Here is a 17,468-nt window from a genome sequence, read left to right as displayed (position 1 = left end):
ATCTGAATCCCAGAAGCAGGGAATAGCTACCGTTACCATGGCTACCAAAAGCTGAAACCATTGGCTGCTTTGGCTATGGAGACTGACTCTGCTAACCTCTCAAGGTCCCTTCCAGCCCTGGGACTCTACGGTTACACTGAACCAGCTGAGACCATGTCTGCTGCAAGAAAATAGGAAGTCCTGTGACATACGAGGCTCAGGCAATGACAGCAAGGATTTCATCAGAAACATCTTAGAGGTCACTTTGTCTTATTCATACGAAGTGCTGAGTCACAAGGCTACTTGCTCCCTCTGCCATATTATTAATAAGCAAAGCCTTGCTTTTTTTTTTCTGGTATAGCACTTTAGACCTTTTACAAAGGGAGTTCACTACCACCATGTTTAATTCTTTTTACAGCTCTGACCAGTAATTTTGATGAGAGGTTTATTCCGTATTCTGACTAGGGAAACAGCCCAGAAAAACTTGCGTCACTGGGACGAAAGGGGCGTACCCCATTAGGACGCATGGATCACGAGCCTTCTAAGAATAAGGAGGAAGGAAGTCACTCATAAAGAGGCAGATACTAAACCGCTGCTCTGGCTTCCTCTGGCGAGTCCTCCGACTGCAGGAACGTGGTTCCCACTCTATGGAGCGGAGGGAGTGTTCTTTAAAGCCTGACTACAGCAGCTCCCTACCTTCCTGAGTCAGAACAGGGCAGGAAAGTGGCTCATTTGACCCCTGCATCCTGCACTCCGGGTGAGGTCACAGGCCTGGCTGCACCTTTCCAGACACAAACTCAGGACAGAGAAGTCTGTAGGTATCTACAAGACTCCCAAGAACAAGAGAGAGATGCCCAGAAGTCAGTGTTGCCAATGCTTAATGAAAACAGCTGCCAGCCTTGCCTTAGTCCTGATGGAGGAAGCTCCGTGTTTAATGGATGTTTGGAGATTTTTAAAAATTGACTTATATCAAGATTAAATCAAAGCCTTTATTAAACATTCCTCTTTCAAACAACCTGCCTTTAAAACAACCCCCCCCCCCCAAACCTATGAACTGCCAAGGCTTCATGAGTATCACTTTCACCCAACAGGGGTCAGATCTAATCGGGCCGCACAATACTGCAAAGCCACACCAAGACACAACACACTGGGCAAACCTCCACAGTCCGGCGCCCCACTCAGGATCCAGACAATAGGTTGGTAGCGCTGGCTCTGGAACCAGAGCTCAGGCACACGAGAGCCTGAAGTCTGACCAGCCATGCCGAGCTGGGTGATCAGCTCTGGGCTACCATCTGCTGAGGCTCACACATGTGCTTTTTCTTCTCTTCTCCAAAGAAAAGGGTGAGAGATGGAGGAGGCAATCTTGAGTTGTGTGTGGGTTTGATTTAAGGCTTTGGCTGTGGTCTGTTGATATATTAAAATACTTCCTGGGAACACCATCTCCTAAGCTCCCCATTGGAACAAGCATATTTTCAAAAATGAAAACATTGAACAAAGAGGTGGAGCCCAAATGCTAATGCAGAGCCCATCATGTCAGGATGGTGTCATCGACCTGCTCTGTGGAATCGGCCTGGCTGGCCAGCTTCTTCAGCGACCTTCGGTTGCACTCATTCAGCACCTCTAAACTGGCCACGTCCAGGATCTTGGAGAGGGACTGTGGGGAAGACGGAAAGGAAGAAACAGTCAGAAAATATGGCTTCAGGTTTTTCCAACCAAGACAAAAATGAGTGTTAACCTTAGAACTAGAACCACTGAGGACAATCTGGAAAATAAGATCAGAGGGAGAAAAGCCAAGAAAACCCCTCATGCTTTTCACATAGCGAGATGGTGGTGGTGAGAGTTTTCAGTGCTTGAAAGGTCACCTGGGGGTAGAGACCGAGTGAGCTGGGATCTGGGCTTCAGTGGACAGCCTGACTGGCACCTGTTTCACAGACTTGGTGCCACATGAGATTTTACTGGAAGAAAGGGCTCTGTTGCCAAGAAAAGTCTGAACACTACAGGAAGAGAGAACTGTTTTCAGGCACTAGACCAGTCCCCGATCACAACCTGCCCCTCCACACTCATGCGTATGGGTGGCAGGGAAGAATATGATGTTTAATACTGTCACACAGAAGACCTGCACGACGAATGCCCACAGCATGCCCTGAGAGGCACTCCAGTCCTGAGCTCGCACCTGAAACACCTCTTCACCCTGTCTCATCTTGAGAAGGTTGACAATCGCCTGGTCACTGTAGGCCCTAACAACAGTGTTTTTATCCTTGGTGTTGTCAAGAAGAGCCTTCAGGATGGGTTTGATGGCTTGGGGGTCCAAGGGAGGCAAGGGGTCCTTGTTTGCCCACCAGATCATCTTCTCAGCCACCAGCCTGATGTCACTGGATGGGTTCTGCAGACACTATGAAGAGCAACATAGGCTTTTTTAGGCAGGCACATTCCATCTGTTTCTCAAAGAAGCCCAAATGTCCACCCTGACACTCTTCATCATGGAAACTGACCCCACTGCTCCAGTTCAATGCCTTCTCTCCTATGGGAAGGTGACCGGCATGATTCCCACTTCATCTCAATCCACTCTCCCCTCTGCTCACTACTCTTGGCCCACACTGAGCTTTCACTCCCTCAAACATACCATGCACATTCCCGCCTCGGGCCTCTGCACTGGCTGGTCCCACTGCTGGAACGTGCTTGCCCCCATCCTTGCTTGGTGGGTTCCTTTGCACCCATCCTTCAGGTCTCAGCTCAAATGTCAGCCTTCAGAGGTCTTTCCTGACAGCCCCATCTAAGTTAGGACCCTCCCCGCAGGCTTTCTGTGCATCTCCAACTCCAGAGATCTTATTTGCCTGGTTTATCTCTACACCTCCTCCAGGGTCCAGCCTGGCAGAGTGCCAGGCTCTGCCCGTGCCGAACCATCCAGTCAATGCCAGACACGTCCGCTGCGGGGAAGGACAAACTGGGGGTCACCCTGCACTTTATAGCATTGCCCCCCTAAACCCATGGGCCTGCCCCACATCTGAAACTAGTATGCCAACTCACCCTGGTGGAAACCCCAGTCCACACTACATAAGGTCCTCCCTGCCCAAAATGGCATGTTAAGAAGGGTGTCTCACAACCACTTCCGACCTGCAGCTGTGTCATTTGAGCAGAGCACTCACTTCCAGTGTTCTTTGGTCGTGGGCCTTCTCACAGGCCAGGCTGGCCCCACTCACCTTAATGAATAGGCTGGAAAGTTTGGCAGGCAACTGTCCTCCTGTTTCAATGTGATGCTTCATCAGGAAGCCCATGCCCCGGACCCCGCTCACTGCAATGGGGATCTGTGGAGGGAGCAGAGAGCTAGACAGGGCAGCATCCAGCTCCTTCCTTGGGGTAGCAGGGCCAGGCACAGCCCCATTCCCCAGGAATCTCTGGGATCTTGGCTCTGCACCACCAGCCCCCCTGGCCTCACATCTAAGACTCCTGGACAACACTCCTATAGACAGGCTGCCCTGGCTGTGAGGCAGACAAACTGGTTCCAGGAATAGAGATCAGAGACTTTCTCCCCAGAAGGAACCTCTGGATGCTTCAAACCAAATTCCTCACTGTTTAGATGATGAAACTGGGGCCCAGGGAGAGCAAGTACTGGTCCAAGGGCACAGCAAGTTACCAGAAAAGGTAAAACTTGAACCCATGCCTCTACATACCCAGTCTGGGTTCCTCCCCACCCCGTGCTGTGTCAGCAAGGCTCGGGCAGAGGAACTTTGGCTAGGGCAGGAGGAGGCCTCGTCTGGCTGCCCCAATAACTTACCCTGTCTGCCATGGCATTGCTGAGAATCATGTCCTGCACTTCGCTGCTATATTTGCCTACGCAGAGTCTGCTGGGAGCCACATTCACAGCCACAGAGAGTGCCAGGCTCCGCCCGTGCCGAACCATCCAGTCAATGCCAGACACGTCCGCTGCGGGGAAGGACAAACTGGGGGTCACCCTGCACTTTATAGCATTGCCCCCCTAAACCCATGGGCCTGCCCCACATCTGAGACTAGTATGCCAACTCACCCTGGTGGAAACCCCAGTCCACACTACACAAGGTCCTCCCTGCCCAAAATGGCATGTTAAGAAGGGTGTCTCACAGCCACTTCCGACCTGCAGCTGTGTCATTTGAGCAGAGACACTCGGAGCTACAGGAGCACCGGAAACTCCATTTTATCAGCTGGAGTCCCAAGGAGAGGGTAGTCCAGCTGCCAGAAGGCCCTCTGAGGGGAAGGGGAGGCATGCTCACAGCTCTCCCCCAGGGCTGAGAGGTCCCAAATGGGAAAGCCCCAGTGGACAAGAGACATACCCAGCAAGCACTGCTGAAGCACAGTGCCCAGCTCCTCTTCTGTCAAAAAGGCACACAGCTCCCCCAGGCATCCGGCCGAGGAGATGCGAGTGTTGTCCTGACAGAGCAGAAAAGGGACTGAAAGATGGTGAAAGCCACCCCATCAGCCCACATTCACCAGGGCGACAGTGCCCAGGACGAAGGGCAGGGAAGAAGGTGGACAAAGCAACGCAGGTGGTGGAACTGCAGCCCTTCCTCCAGGCCCGGCTGCCATTCACTACAACTGCCACCTGACACGAAGTGAAACCTACACTCGCAGCACTCCACTTAATTACAGGAAACTCCAGTGTGGGCATATGGAAATCACCGTCACGATAGCAGTATTTCCACAGCACCTTTCTTCTTAGGAAGTCTGAATGCTTTCCACTATTATCTCAATTACTATCAACAGCCCTGTGAGGCAGGGAGGGGCACAGAGAGGGGAGGCTCCTGCCTGCCCAGCTAAGGAACCCCCCAGCTCCTTCCCCCACTAATCAATCTTGTGTGTCCAGAGGGACTCCTGCTCTCTCTCTGCTAAGTCGGCGTACCACTGCCAACTACATCATACTAGCATTTGTCATAGGAAGTCACGCTGAAGCCACTAATCCACCCAAGGAAAACAGGTAAAGGCCAAGCATTTTCTGTTGAAATCCAAGCCAGATACACAAATGGCTCCTCCCTCTTGGCTAGTGATGGGACATTGAGCGAGTGGATTTTAGGTTCTGTTCTACATTCTCAGTAAGTGCCAACCTGACATGGCTCCTCCAAAACATCAACCAACCAACCAGGCACTCAATACCCATGGGGAGGATTGCCCTGGCACCCTGGATTGCCACCTTTGATCCAGGGGAAGTTCTGAGGGGGAGGAGGGTGGCCTGCCAGCACTTTGGGCCTCTGAGCTCCAAGCAGAAGCCCAGGTGCCTAGCAAGACTAAAGCTGGCTCCCCGACGCCCACTCTCTCCGACAGGATCTATTTGAAGCTCCATTGTGGTGAAATGCAAATTAGTTTAAATACTCACTTTTGCTTGCACTGTTTCTAGCCCTGACAGACTGTGACCAAGAGAAAGTAGTCTCTCTCTGAAACCCAGAGAAGTTGGGGCTTTAGTCAGAGAGCAGGCGGCTGGGGATTAGACCATACTTGAGGAGCCATATAGGTGCAGCAGCAATGGCCAGCCCATGTGGGGCACACACAGTGGACTTGTAAACCCAAAGGCCTCTCTCCAGAGATTCGCCCCACAGATGTAAGTTAAACCACACAACAGGGCTGTCTGTCGAAGAGGAAAAATAAAATTCTTATCCACTGACTCAGTCCCTGCTGGACCCTGCCACGGTTAAATGCTCCCAGCCTGGGTGAGGAAGGGCTACACTAACGGAATTGGGCAGAGCCAGGAGTCACAGGACTCCGATTCTGCTTCTGACTCTACCACTGGCTTGGGTGTGGACCAGGCAAGTCTTGCCCTCTCCACCTGTGCTAAGACCTCCCACTGGGACAGACACCAGACACTAAGTTTCCTGAGGGCTCTGACCACACTTTAGACACCTCTAGGCTCAGCCCTTCAGCTCAGCAAGGGTTTCCTGAACCAATAAACGAAACTTTATTTTACAAATGCGGAAATGGGGGACAGAGAGGGAGAGTGACTTGTTTAAAATTAGAAAGCAAATTGGTGAGAGATCTGAGACTTTTAAAACCTTACTTTCCTTACAGACAAAACAGTCTCAATATCTATACCAGCCACCTTGTCTCCCACACAACCGAATGTCAGCAAACCATAAAGAAGGATACGAGTGTCAGGAATGGCTATGACTGCTGACCAGATGCAGCTGTACCAAGTTCCTCTAACGCCAAGGCAACACGCCAACCACAGAAGAGCCCACCAGCCACAATGGCCCCCTACAGCCGTACCTCATCATGTCCCAGCATACTCAGCAGGAGTGAGACGATGTTTTTCCGGATGACTGCATCCACTTTGGCCCCTGCTCCCTGGATCACAAACCTCAGGGCCTGCAGCATGGTGTCCCTACAGAACCAATGCACCCACCTTAGACCCTGGCTCTCCTTCACTACTGCTCCCGTCTGGCCTCCTTGCGGCCACAGCACTCCCCTGCTGCACCTCACCTGACACCCGGGTCCTCCATGACACGGATCCCATTCAGCAGCTCTGTAAAGAGGGGATCCACCTTGATATGAATGGAAATGAGCTTCCCCAGCGCATCAGCAGCCTTCAGGCGTACCCCCCGGTTGGAGTCCTGCAGGGCTTTGGTAAAAGTGGTCTGCAGCTGGGGCAGGAAGGGCTTCAGGGCGATCCCAACCTGTGAGGAAAACCCACGCCCCAAAGCACAGCTGAGGTGGAGTCCAAGGGTACTACAGCATGAAAGCAGACCATTACAGACCACCATGAGCTGACCCAGCTCTCACACACAGGCTAGGAACTGACATCCCGTAAGAGAGGATAGCCCAGCACAGACAGATCCTGCTCAACCTCCTGTTTCCAGCACCCTTCGCTGCACAGGGAAAGGAGGGCGGGAGGAGGAGCACTGCCACTGAGGAGCAAGTCAGCTGGCTTAGTAGAGACCTGTCCACGTGGGCAAGTGACTCGAAATCGCTGTCTCCGAATACATTAAAGGACAACACAGAAAGCAAAGTGAAGACAATACATAATTTTTTATAAAAAGATTCCATTTCCTATAAAGTGAGGCTGGTGCTCACAATCCCGTTTTTAGCTGGGAAGTTACTCCCCACACCTTTCTGTGAAAAAGAAAAAAGCCCAAAACGTTTTAAGCTTACTTTTGTTTCCAAACCTCAAGTAAGCGTTTTCTCATTGTTTTTTACAACAAATCTTGGCTCTCTTTATCCTTTTATAAACCTAAAGGGCTTACTTCTTGCCCCAAAAAACATCAGCAGTGGTTAACAGACGTTACTTCATCTAAGCCCCACATTTGACAGCCTGTGTGCGGTGGGTAGTATCAGTACTCTCAAAGTATAGGCAAGAAAACAGGCTCAGCGGTTACGTGACTTTCCCAAGGTCACTGTGGCCCTATAGCTACTAAGTGGTGGTCTGTAACTGAGCATTGTGTAGTGTGAGTCTAGAGTCCAAGGTCTTAACACCCTCTACTCTGCGGTTCCTCCACAATAAGGTGTCACTCTCTGCCACACAACACCTTGGACCAGTCTCCTGCAGACAGATGTGTTCTCTGAGATCCCAATGGACCAAGAGAATGAACTCATCAGTCACTTACCTTGGCCAGCAAGAGGCTGAGTGTCTCAAGCAGAGCCGCCTTCACGTTCCAGCTGAACCGGTCCCCCAGGATGCGAATCAGAGGGCCAGTGATGCTGACCACGGAGGGCCTCAGGGCGTCAGCTGAGGTCAGGCGGATCACCAAGCCTAAAGCTTTGGCCGCTTCTTCTTTCTGTTCTGGGCTGCCAGTCAGGACTCCCTCCCGCAGCACTGGAAGGATGGAGGTTACCCCCTGACAAGAGAATCACATGTGAGAGTCAAATCTCCCAGGCACTGGGTCCAGGAGTCGCCAACCCAAAGCAAGGTGCTCCTTTCAGGCACCCTCACCATAATTCCATGGGAGGGACTGATTCAGTCTGCCAGGATCACAGCCTGAGCAGGTGCTGGCTGTGGAAGTTTTGACTTGACAGTGACCAGAAGATAAAGAGTCCCCAAAGGCCTACCACACAGGTACACACACTGCTGTCACCTTTGTGACTCACCCCCACAGTTTAAACCACCAGGGGTGGCATGAACCCTGTCCCCATGTGGCCACCATACCAAAGAAACAGTTCTGTGAAGGTGCAGAATAGCACCTGGAGCACTGTCAGACTGACACCCGGCTGCTCCAGCTGCCCACGCAGGCCTGGGCCTGAGGGGAAGGCGGAGGAAGGCCGCGCGCCCACGGCACCCTCACTGAGCCCTGGCTTACCTTCTTTGGGAGGCAGAACCCTGGCACATGCTCGCCTTTGCTCTCATTCCCTATGAACCGGATTTCTTTGTGGAGTTCTTCAATTAGTGCCAGCTGGTTTCCAGCATCCAGCTTCTGTGGGAAGCCAGAAGAAAGCAGAGAGGCTGTCAGAGTTTTAAGTACAGCCCTCTCAAGATGGCTTCAAAATATAGCAGAAGGGTGTGGGTGGGAATATAAACAAGACTGGCCATGAGCGGATAGATACTGAAGCTAGGTGACAGGTACGTAAGAGTTATTTTAAGAGTCTAGTCTTATAAGCATCTGGAACTGTCAAAATCTGGCAGTGGGGTCAGCAGTCCTCTGACCTTGGTGATGGCATTGAGGGCATCCCAGCTCTCCTCCAGAACTACAGGGCTGGAGTCGTTGAAGAGGCGGATCAGGCCCGAGACCAAGCTCCGCAGGTGGCTGGTGTAGTCCGCCTTGGAGCGGGAACAGTAGATGTTGAGGATGATGGCAGCAGCCTGCCTCATGCCCACCTCGGGGCTTCGGGTGGCTTCCAACAGATCCTCGATGATGATCCGGTGCCCGATGTCATCCTCTACTGAGAGGATCACAGCCTGACAGTTGGCCATCTCCTGAAACCACAGGGTCACTGGGGCTGAGCAAGGCTCCTCCCAGGCAGGACAGGACGGCCGTTAGAAAGCCGACAGGAGTGATCATGACACTCACCAGCTGCTCATCTGGAGTCCCGAGCTTCTCCTTCAGGGCCACCATGACTGCCGGGAGGATCACACCAAGGTGACGGGTCAGGGCGTCCCCTGCCACGGATGAGAGGAAGGCCAGCACTCGGGTATTGACAGGTGGAGTTGTCAGCTGTAGAATGACAAACGCCATCAATCAAGGAATGCTGCCCGTGCTGGCCGCACCAGGCTCAGAGAGAGCCCATGCCCGCGGTTCAGGGCTGAGTGTCCACTTCAGGGCATCCTGCACCCACCGCCCGCCTCCCCCAACAGCTGAGTTCAGAGCCAGTCCTCACAGCAGGCCCGGGAACGAAGATGTGCTGTGGTTTCTGGGCCAGAGGGGGTGCCTCCAGGTGGAATTTACCTTGGGCACAAGGTAGGGCAGCACAACGCGACTCTTGATGGCCATGACTTGCTTCAGACCATCCAAGGCAAACTCTGACACCTCGTCGTCATCCTGCAGAGGGCCAGCAGGGGCAACACTAAGGCGCGGGCTCCTGTCCCCACCTCCACAGCCTGGGACAGCCACCACCGACTTCCCTGTGTACCATCCTCCCTCCTCCCCCTGCACCCACATTCGCTGACTGTCCAAGGAGAAGCACAGAGCCCGACCTGCTGCTGCTGCGCCCGCCTTCCTGGGGCCCACGCTGAGGCGGCCTTGGCATAATAAGCCCCCCTGCGCTTTGCTTCTACAAAGATGGTAAAGCCGCACTGGTAGGTGTGCGGCAGACCCACTCACCAGCTGCTTCAGGAGAAATGGGAGGATGTCCTCCAGAGCCTGGTGGCCGATGGTGGAATGCAACTGCTCAAAGGTCTTGGCTGCCGCCTCCCTGACCTCCTCCAGTGGATCACACAGAGCCTTCCTCGCCGTGGGGACAAGGGACTCGGAGAAATACAGCACCTGCAACGGCACACGCACTGTACCTGACGTGGCGGAGGCAAGAGGGGAGCAGAAGTGAGCAAGGGAGGCTGGTGAGGACCCCGGGCCCACCCAGGCCGCCGCCACGCTCAGAGGTGGACTTTTCTTTTAACTCAGCTGTTTTCTGTGAAAATGTGCAAGTCTACACAAGCAGAGGATGTGTAAACTACCCACGAGGAGTCTACACCCAGACGTAACCATTAGCAGCTTGATTTTTAAGGTGCATCCTCCAGATACTCTCCATCTCCTATAGCTCCAACTCCTTCCCAGAGTGAGGCCCTACCTGACGTGGCCTCCGCTCCCCCAACTCGTTCCTTTGCCTATCTTCTTGAAAACCCCAACTTCTTCTTGAGGTCCAACTCAAACACTCGCTCCTCTATGAAGTGCTGGGGCTTCAGCAGGGACAAGGGCAGCTCTGTTCCCCTTGTAACCAATTCTACCAAAGCAAAGCTCAATATGAACCTAAGGGCTGGTTACATGTTGCCACCAGCAAGTCCTCTGAGGGACTCAGCAGTTACTCAATGAATCAAAACTTGCCCGGCCGGGTGTGGCTCAGCCGCTGAGCATCGACCTAGGATCCAGGCAATCGGGATTTGATTCCCGATCAGGGCACATGCCCGGGTTGCGGGCTCAATCCCCAGTCAGGGGAGTGCAGGAGGCAGCCAATCAATGACTCTCTCATCACTGATGTTTCTATCTCTCTCTCTCCCTCTCCTTTCCTCTCTCTGAAATCAATAAAGATATATTTTTTAAAAAAACAAAAAACTCTTATCTGGTGACAAAATTGACTTGTATTCTTTGCCAAATGCAAATATAAAATCCAAATATAATATTTATACAGATAGACACAGGAGAAGAATCCAGTAAATCCGATAAGGATGCCCTGGCTAAGCAACTGGCCACGAGCTTACGTTTCTGACTGGCCACCCATTTCATCACTGTGGTGCTTTCCTCCCAATCGAGAGCCTGCACACACACTCAACCTATCCCCAGGAATGTTTTGGGGATCAATTACCTTAGCAAGTAAGGTCAGTGAAAAGGATTCCAAACCCCTTGATTGTTACTACTATGGAAACAGTACCACTGTTGGAAACAATACGTTTCCAACTACCAGGTACTTACTCTCATCTACTCTGCTCCTTTTAAGAATGAGTGCACGCCCCTCCTGCTCCCGCCAGCCCTACCACTCAAACATGCACAAGCCCTCCTTTCCCCGCTCAGGGTACCACACATTTTAACTGAACTGATATAATGACACAAAAAGGACTAATCTAGAGCAAGGTCAAGAATGGTGAGGAAAAGATCATCTCCAATTTCCAAAGGCTGAGGAGGGAAACACTAGTAGTCTACATGTGGTGCAACCAGCACCACATTGCCAGCAGCGCCCTCTGGAGTGAGGTTTGCATATCCTCTTGGGTGGTGCAGCTTCTCTGGTCACCTCCCCAGCAGCCTCTGAGTCAGGTCACCTGCAGGTGAAGGCCGATAGGGCCCTGAGAAGATACTCACGGCATCCCGACTGGTGGACTTCATGATCTCGCTCAGCCCAATGCACACGCCCTGCCTCTCGTCACTCTTCTGAGACCTCAGGCCTTCCTCAAGGATGGGAATGATCTCAGGTAGGATCTTCTCCCCTAACTTCCGGACGAGATCTCCTAATGTCCTCGCTGCAATCTGTGAGCAGAGATCAAGCCAAGACATCAACTCCCTGCAAACACCAGAATGAGGGGCCTGGAATCTCCTAGACTTTATCTGAGTCACTGACTTAACTCCCCAAATGCTCTTATCCCTGAAGAGCCCCCAGGGTGCTCGAAACACTACACAATAAAATTATCTCTGTGTGTCATACACACCTATACAACCTAAAGCAAGAGCTGGCACCTCACATGTGAACAGGAAATTCAGCACATTCTACCCAGTCAAGGGCCAATTTCCCTGGATTGAGAACTGCAGCCTAAAAGCCACTTAACCCTGTGCTTTTTGCCCAAGGGAGCTGAATTTGAAACAAACGCTTTAGGAAAAAAGCCATCTCCCCTGAAGCTTCATGCAAACCCTTCTTTAAAGCCAAATACTGTTTGGCAGGGATGCAGGGGTTGGGAGCGGGCCAAAGGGGACTGGTAGAAGTGAGCATCAGCCCAGGCTGGGCCCCTCCTTCCAACATGAATACCACCCTACCTTGGCACATTAGTCATGTGTCACACTATGCTTGCTCCTTCCTGCTTTCTCATTCTAGATGCACTGACCTTTGCTCAGCCCCTACTTTTGGCCATGTTCCTGCCCACCACAGGGCCTTTGCACATCCCGTCCTTTTATCTAAAGCATGATTCCCTCTGTCTGGAATAGTCCTTTATCACCTCACCTGATTGGTGCTCACTCATCTTTCATCTTCAAGCAACATTTCTCCTGAGAAGCCCTTCCTGATCCCTTAGCTGGGTTAAATGCCCATTAGAAGTATTTGCAGTGCCACGTAGCACTTGCCATACCTGCATCTACACTTGTTTGTGTGATTGTTTGATTACCATCTCCTCTACCAGACTGTAGCTCCACAAGGACAAGGAATAAACTGTCTTTCTCCTTCGTTACATCCCAGGCAGACATCTGATGAATGACTAAATAAATAAATGTTCCCTGTTAGATAGGGGACCCTAGGCACTCTCCCAGTCTCTACAGACCTAACTTTCTGGCCTCTAAAAGGAGGCATCAGGGGCCACTGGGTCAGAAGCAAGGCCTGGGAGACTTACTGTTCTCTTATCTGCACACGTGCTGGCCAGGAAGCCCAGCAGCAACCCAAAGAGAGTAGGCAGGATCTCACGCAGGGTGCGGGGGGTATTGGAGACCACAATCTTCCAGACATGCAGGGATGCTTGCCGCACAACCAGCTGGGTGTCTGAGCGGCCCATGTACAGCCCTGCCAATACCCGGTTCCGCCGGTCCACCCCCAGGGCAGTGATAATAGCCTGTAGCCAGCACAGAGGAACAGAGAACATGGTGAAGTGAAACCCCAACAGCATCAGTGCCTGGGCATGTCCCTGCCATCCGCAGAGCAAGGAAACTGACACAAGGCACACACCTTATTGGACTGGGCAGTCCCAAAGTTATCATCTTCAGAGGCAGTTTCCGTGGTCATCTTTCCAGTGACGCCTGAGATGTGGAACAGCAGATCTCCCAGAAGCTGAACAGAGCTGAACCTAAGAGGGAAGCCAAGCACAGAGTCACACAGCTGCAAGGGGCAGTCTTGGCGCTCAACCAAGCACCGGGCAGAAAAGAGACTGAGGAAATACACCAAAAACATTCAAGGTGGTTATTCTGGAATGGGATAAAAGTTACAGGTGACTTTCATTTCTTTAAACATTCTCACATATTTTCTTGCCAAGTTTTCTACTAATGAGCTTTAATAATAAAAGAGAATAATTTTGAAAAAAATATGTGAAAATTTCTATAATAAAAGTTATTAAAGAGAGAGAAAGCACATAGAGGAAAGCATTAACAGGAAATCAGGAACGCTGATCATCAGAACTGGAAGTATCAGAAGAGGCCTAGAAGGAGAAACTTTATTTCTTTTCAAATTAAGTGAGGTTTATTATTTTTAATGATCATAAAAAATAAGTCATGCTCAAATGTAAAATTTCAAAAATACAGTGTAATATAAAGTGAGTATAAGCCACCACCCAAACCACCACGCAGGAAACTGCCCTGACACTTGGTGACACCCTTGTACACAGCATCACCTACAAAGACTTGCACCCCCCCACACACAGTGTGAGAAGTAAACCCACACCACATGCCCTGAGCCACAGCTCCACTGTGATGTCAGCTAGAGGTTGGGGAGCTTACTGTGTCAGCTGATAACGGTTCTTATACCATTCTTTTTAACACCTGGTAAGTTCACGGTGTGGATGTGTTGTGCCTTTTTTAAACCAACCTCCAATCTTTCAAATGATAAACATAATGCGATAGACTGCCTTCTATCTACACCTTTAAGCACATGACCAAATCTGCCCTTGGACTAAGATCCTAGAAGTAACATTTCCAGGTTAAAAAGTATTCGCGTTTAAACTGTAATACGACTGACTAAAGAGAAATTTTTAAAAGAGAATCAGAATGAAGACACTGCTGCAGGAAACTGGAGCGTTATAAAATGGTTAAAAGTGAGTGTCTAGAGAAAGCTGAGAGTTCTCGGCAACACTTTATGCTTTATTTCTTAGAGTTTCCGAAATGCAAAGCTGGGGCCCTTGGGTCTTCCTGCCTGAGTCCCACCTTATTCTCCAGAGGTCATCAAAGAGGCCCTGCTCCAGCTGGGGCAGCAGCAAGGCGATGGCTGTCTCGGCATACATGGAGATGACCCGCTGGCCCGCACGCAGGGCGGTATCACGCACAAACTCGTTCTCATCAGCAAGAGCCTGTGCACACAGAGGGTGGGTCAGCCAGAGCTACCTCCCCCACAGACCCAGATTCAAAAGGAGATGAGACTCCCTGGACAGCAGGAAAAGGACTCCTGCCACCCAGCCCCATCAGCAGGCAGCCCTGGCTCACCATGAGAGCACACGCATCCCACCCTCCTCAGTACCGCTCTCCCCAGCCTGGTCAGCAGTGCCTACTTTGAGGATACAGGGGATGATGGGCCCCACATAAGGAGTGAATTTGTCCCCAAAGGTGATGGGCAGGTAGTTGAACATCATGATGTAGCCATCTCGGACGTGGGGTGCAATGTCCACTTTGCTGGCAGTAGCCACAATTTCTGGCATCAGCTTCTCCAACTTCTCCACTCCCAAACCAGCCATGACTTCAGCCAAGCCTGCAAGAAAAAGACGGAATGAACCCACTGGATCTGAGGGCCCCTAGAAGGCATTTCTGGACGGGTCCCTGGGCCTGTGCTGGCCTCACCTTGCGCAGCGCCTGAGCGATCCACGGAGCTCTGCTCATAGGTCAGCGTTTCCATCAGCCATGGCAGCAAGTCCTCAAAGCACGACTCCCCCATGCCCTTCACCATGGCTCCAAGAGCCTTTGCAGACACCGTCCGCACCTGTCAGATAATCGACAGCAGGAATAGGGAGGAGCAGAGGGCGCAAAACTAGGTGATCAGGCAGGAGCAATGAGGGGTCCCTTGAGTCTCCTTCCCTTTACCAGACAAATACAAAAGCTGCTTATAGGGGATTCTCAAGAATCAATTTTCTGGGGACTAGGCTAAAATAAGGAGCTCCTACCCCACTCCTCCCAGACTCACCTCAGGCACAGGGTCCAAAAGAGAGGCTTTCAGGCCTGGTGTCACACTTGGCAGGTACGGAGCCAAGTCCTGCAAAACACAAGAGGTGACTTGGGTGGAGGCCTGACTCCTACTTTCTCCAGAATCCATTCTTCTGTGGACCCTGACCTCACCATCTGCTGAGGAGCCCTCAGCAACAAGGCAGGGAAAGGTGCCTGGCTGGTCCCTGGAAGGCCCCGTGCAACTGCTCTGGGAAACCTACAGGGACCCGAGGCCTATCTTCAAGACATGGAGAGAGCCGCCAGCTACCAGGGGTAAGAGTGCTTGCTCTTACCCCTCCTGCCCTTCTCTTAGGACCAAGGCCTGCCCAGCCTCTGGAATCTTTAGGCCATTATTTCTGGCACTTTCCTTTCAGAATTGCATTATCATCTTCCCGATCTCCACCTTAAAAGGTTTATGTCTCTTAATATAGCATTCAGCCTTAGGGAACAGTTTTAAATATAGAAAAGGCCTTATGTTCACAGCAGCAACATTTAAAATAGTGAAAAACCCTGGGTACTATATGACCAATGATAGGCTTATATAAGTTATGGTACATGAACTTACTGAAATACTACACAATTATTAAAAATGTTTCAATAATAACTCATAAGTTGGAAATAAGTTGATGTTCAGAAATGTAATTTTTTTAATGTAATAAAAAAATTAACAGGTACTGTTTTAGTGTTGGAGGATTATGGGTAATTTTTTGTTTTTCCAGTTTTTCAACTTCCCCAATTTTCTAAGATTGCTATAACCTTCCCACTTTCTCTACTGTGCCCATAGCTCAGTAAGCCCAGTAGAGCTGAGCAGACAGTGAGATTACATATGCAAGACCTTAGGAGCAAGAAAACAAACAAGGTCAATCTCCCCTAATTTCCTGAGAAACAGAATCAAGAAAACACTGCCACCAGTCAAAGCCTCAGTCACTTTCCTCACACTCCTGAAAGGTCAAAGGTGAGGCTGGATCTTTCCTGAACCTCAATCTGTAAAAGGGGCCCACTGGGAGGGGCCTCATCTGGGAACTGAGCTAATAAGGGCTTAAATGCTGCTCTGCAAGATGCCTAGAGAACCTAAATTTCCACCCTCTACCACAAAATGGTCCATGTCTCCCCCTAAACATAATCAGGGACCCAATGAATGCCCACACCGTCCCATGTCTCCTGTGCAGGGACTCTATGCTCTAATCAGCATCTGCTGTCTGTCCTATACCAGTCCCAGCTAGGCTGCTACCTTCTGGTCTGTCAGGGAGTACATGTTGCCAATAATCTGGGCTGCCATCTTCCGAGTGTCTGTGGAACGGTCCTGGAAGGCTCGCTGGACGATGGGCATGATGAGGGCGAGGGACGGGGCATCAATAAAGTGGACAAACTTGGTGTCCAGCAGGGTCTGCAAGCACTTCTGGGTCTTCCTGGAGGGGTCCGTCAGGGCATCCAGCAGGACAGGAGCAATGGCTGCATGTCCAAACAGAGAGAGACTGGTTTAAGAGTCTATGGCAATGGCAAAGCTGCCAGGTCCCCAGATATAGAGGGATCAGAAGAGAAGGGAGTCAGGGCAACTGCTCCTTGGAGCCCATCTCCACAAGTCACCAGCTCAGGAAGCCAGCCTGTCTGCAAAGAGCAATCATTGCTCCAACAGGAGGAATTGGTATGGAAGTGACAGTTGTCACCTCTTTGCACTGCAAAACTGTGCTCTGGCGGGGTCCCTGTGGGCTGGCTTCAATGGCCACTGAGCTGCAGTCACAGTGCTGGGCCTCCACAGGAGAGCTGCTCAGGCACCACAGACCCTATTCTGGAAGCAGCAACCCAAAGTGGTTTTGTGAAAAAAATTTTGAGACACCAAAAGCCCCTGAACCGGTGATGGGAGTGAAGCACACCATGCTCAGAGCAGCTAAGTCCAGATAAAATGAGCCCTCAAATTCAGCACCATCAGCCCTGCAGAAGGAGTTCCAAGAGGAAAACCTGGTTTATCTTTTCCACAAGCACAAGGGTTTCAACCACTATAAAGCCCCATGCTGGTGGTCAACAATTAAAAATAAAACACTAATAGTCCAATTTAAAAATAGGCAGAGGATTTACACAGACAGTTCTCCAAAATAGGTATGCAAATGGCCATAATAAGCACAAGATGTTCAACATCACTAGTTATTAGGAAAATGTAAATAAAAACCACAACGGGATGCCACTTCATACCCACTAAAATGGCTGTAAACAGTGCTGGTTTTGCAGACAATAGTGCTGGCAACTGGAATTCTCATACACTGCTGCTGGGAATGTCAAATGGTACAGCCACTTTGGAAAACAGTCTAGCAGTTACTCAAAAAGTTAAACAGTTACCATAGGACCCAGCAATCCCACTCC

At 50.9% G+C, this 17,468-nt stretch overlaps 1 protein-coding gene across 2 annotated transcripts in view; it reads right to left on the bottom strand.

Annotated features, from left to right (window-relative positions):
* Positions 1–17,468, bottom strand: part of GCN1 (GCN1 activator of EIF2AK4) — a 52,208-nt gene continuing 34,740 nt past the window's right edge. For both annotated transcript variants that reach the window (XM_087828420.1, XM_087828421.1), the window contains 21 exons: positions 16,342–16,562; positions 15,091–15,159; positions 14,751–14,889; positions 14,465–14,661; positions 14,124–14,266; positions 12,937–13,054; positions 12,608–12,823; positions 11,376–11,540; positions 9,690–9,851; positions 9,315–9,407; positions 8,940–9,083; positions 8,576–8,845; positions 8,232–8,345; positions 7,542–7,772; positions 6,421–6,614; positions 6,208–6,322; positions 4,287–4,383; positions 3,755–3,903; positions 3,180–3,284; positions 2,153–2,371; positions 1–1,633 (listed from right to left, as the gene is read on the bottom strand). In XM_087828420.1, the coding sequence (XP_087684546.1) occupies positions 1,508–1,633; positions 2,153–2,371; positions 3,180–3,284; positions 3,755–3,903; positions 4,287–4,383; positions 6,208–6,322; positions 6,421–6,614; positions 7,542–7,772; positions 8,232–8,345; positions 8,576–8,845; positions 8,940–9,083; positions 9,315–9,407; positions 9,690–9,851; positions 11,376–11,540; positions 12,608–12,823; positions 12,937–13,054; positions 14,124–14,266; positions 14,465–14,661; positions 14,751–14,889; positions 15,091–15,159; positions 16,342–16,562 (3,287 nt within the window). In that variant the 3' untranslated portion in view covers positions 1–1,507. The remainder of the gene's footprint in view (positions 1,634–2,152; positions 2,372–3,179; positions 3,285–3,754; positions 3,904–4,286; positions 4,384–6,207; positions 6,323–6,420; positions 6,615–7,541; positions 7,773–8,231; positions 8,346–8,575; positions 8,846–8,939; positions 9,084–9,314; positions 9,408–9,689; positions 9,852–11,375; positions 11,541–12,607; positions 12,824–12,936; positions 13,055–14,123; positions 14,267–14,464; positions 14,662–14,750; positions 14,890–15,090; positions 15,160–16,341; positions 16,563–17,468) is intronic.

The sequence above is a fragment of the Miniopterus natalensis genome, chromosome 20 (genome assembly GCF_054644295.1).
Source record: "Miniopterus natalensis isolate mMinNat1 chromosome 20, mMinNat1.hap1, whole genome shotgun sequence".
NCBI lineage: Eukaryota > Metazoa > Chordata > Mammalia > Chiroptera > Miniopteridae > Miniopterus > Miniopterus natalensis.
This window is presented reverse-complemented; position numbering and strand designations above follow the sequence as displayed.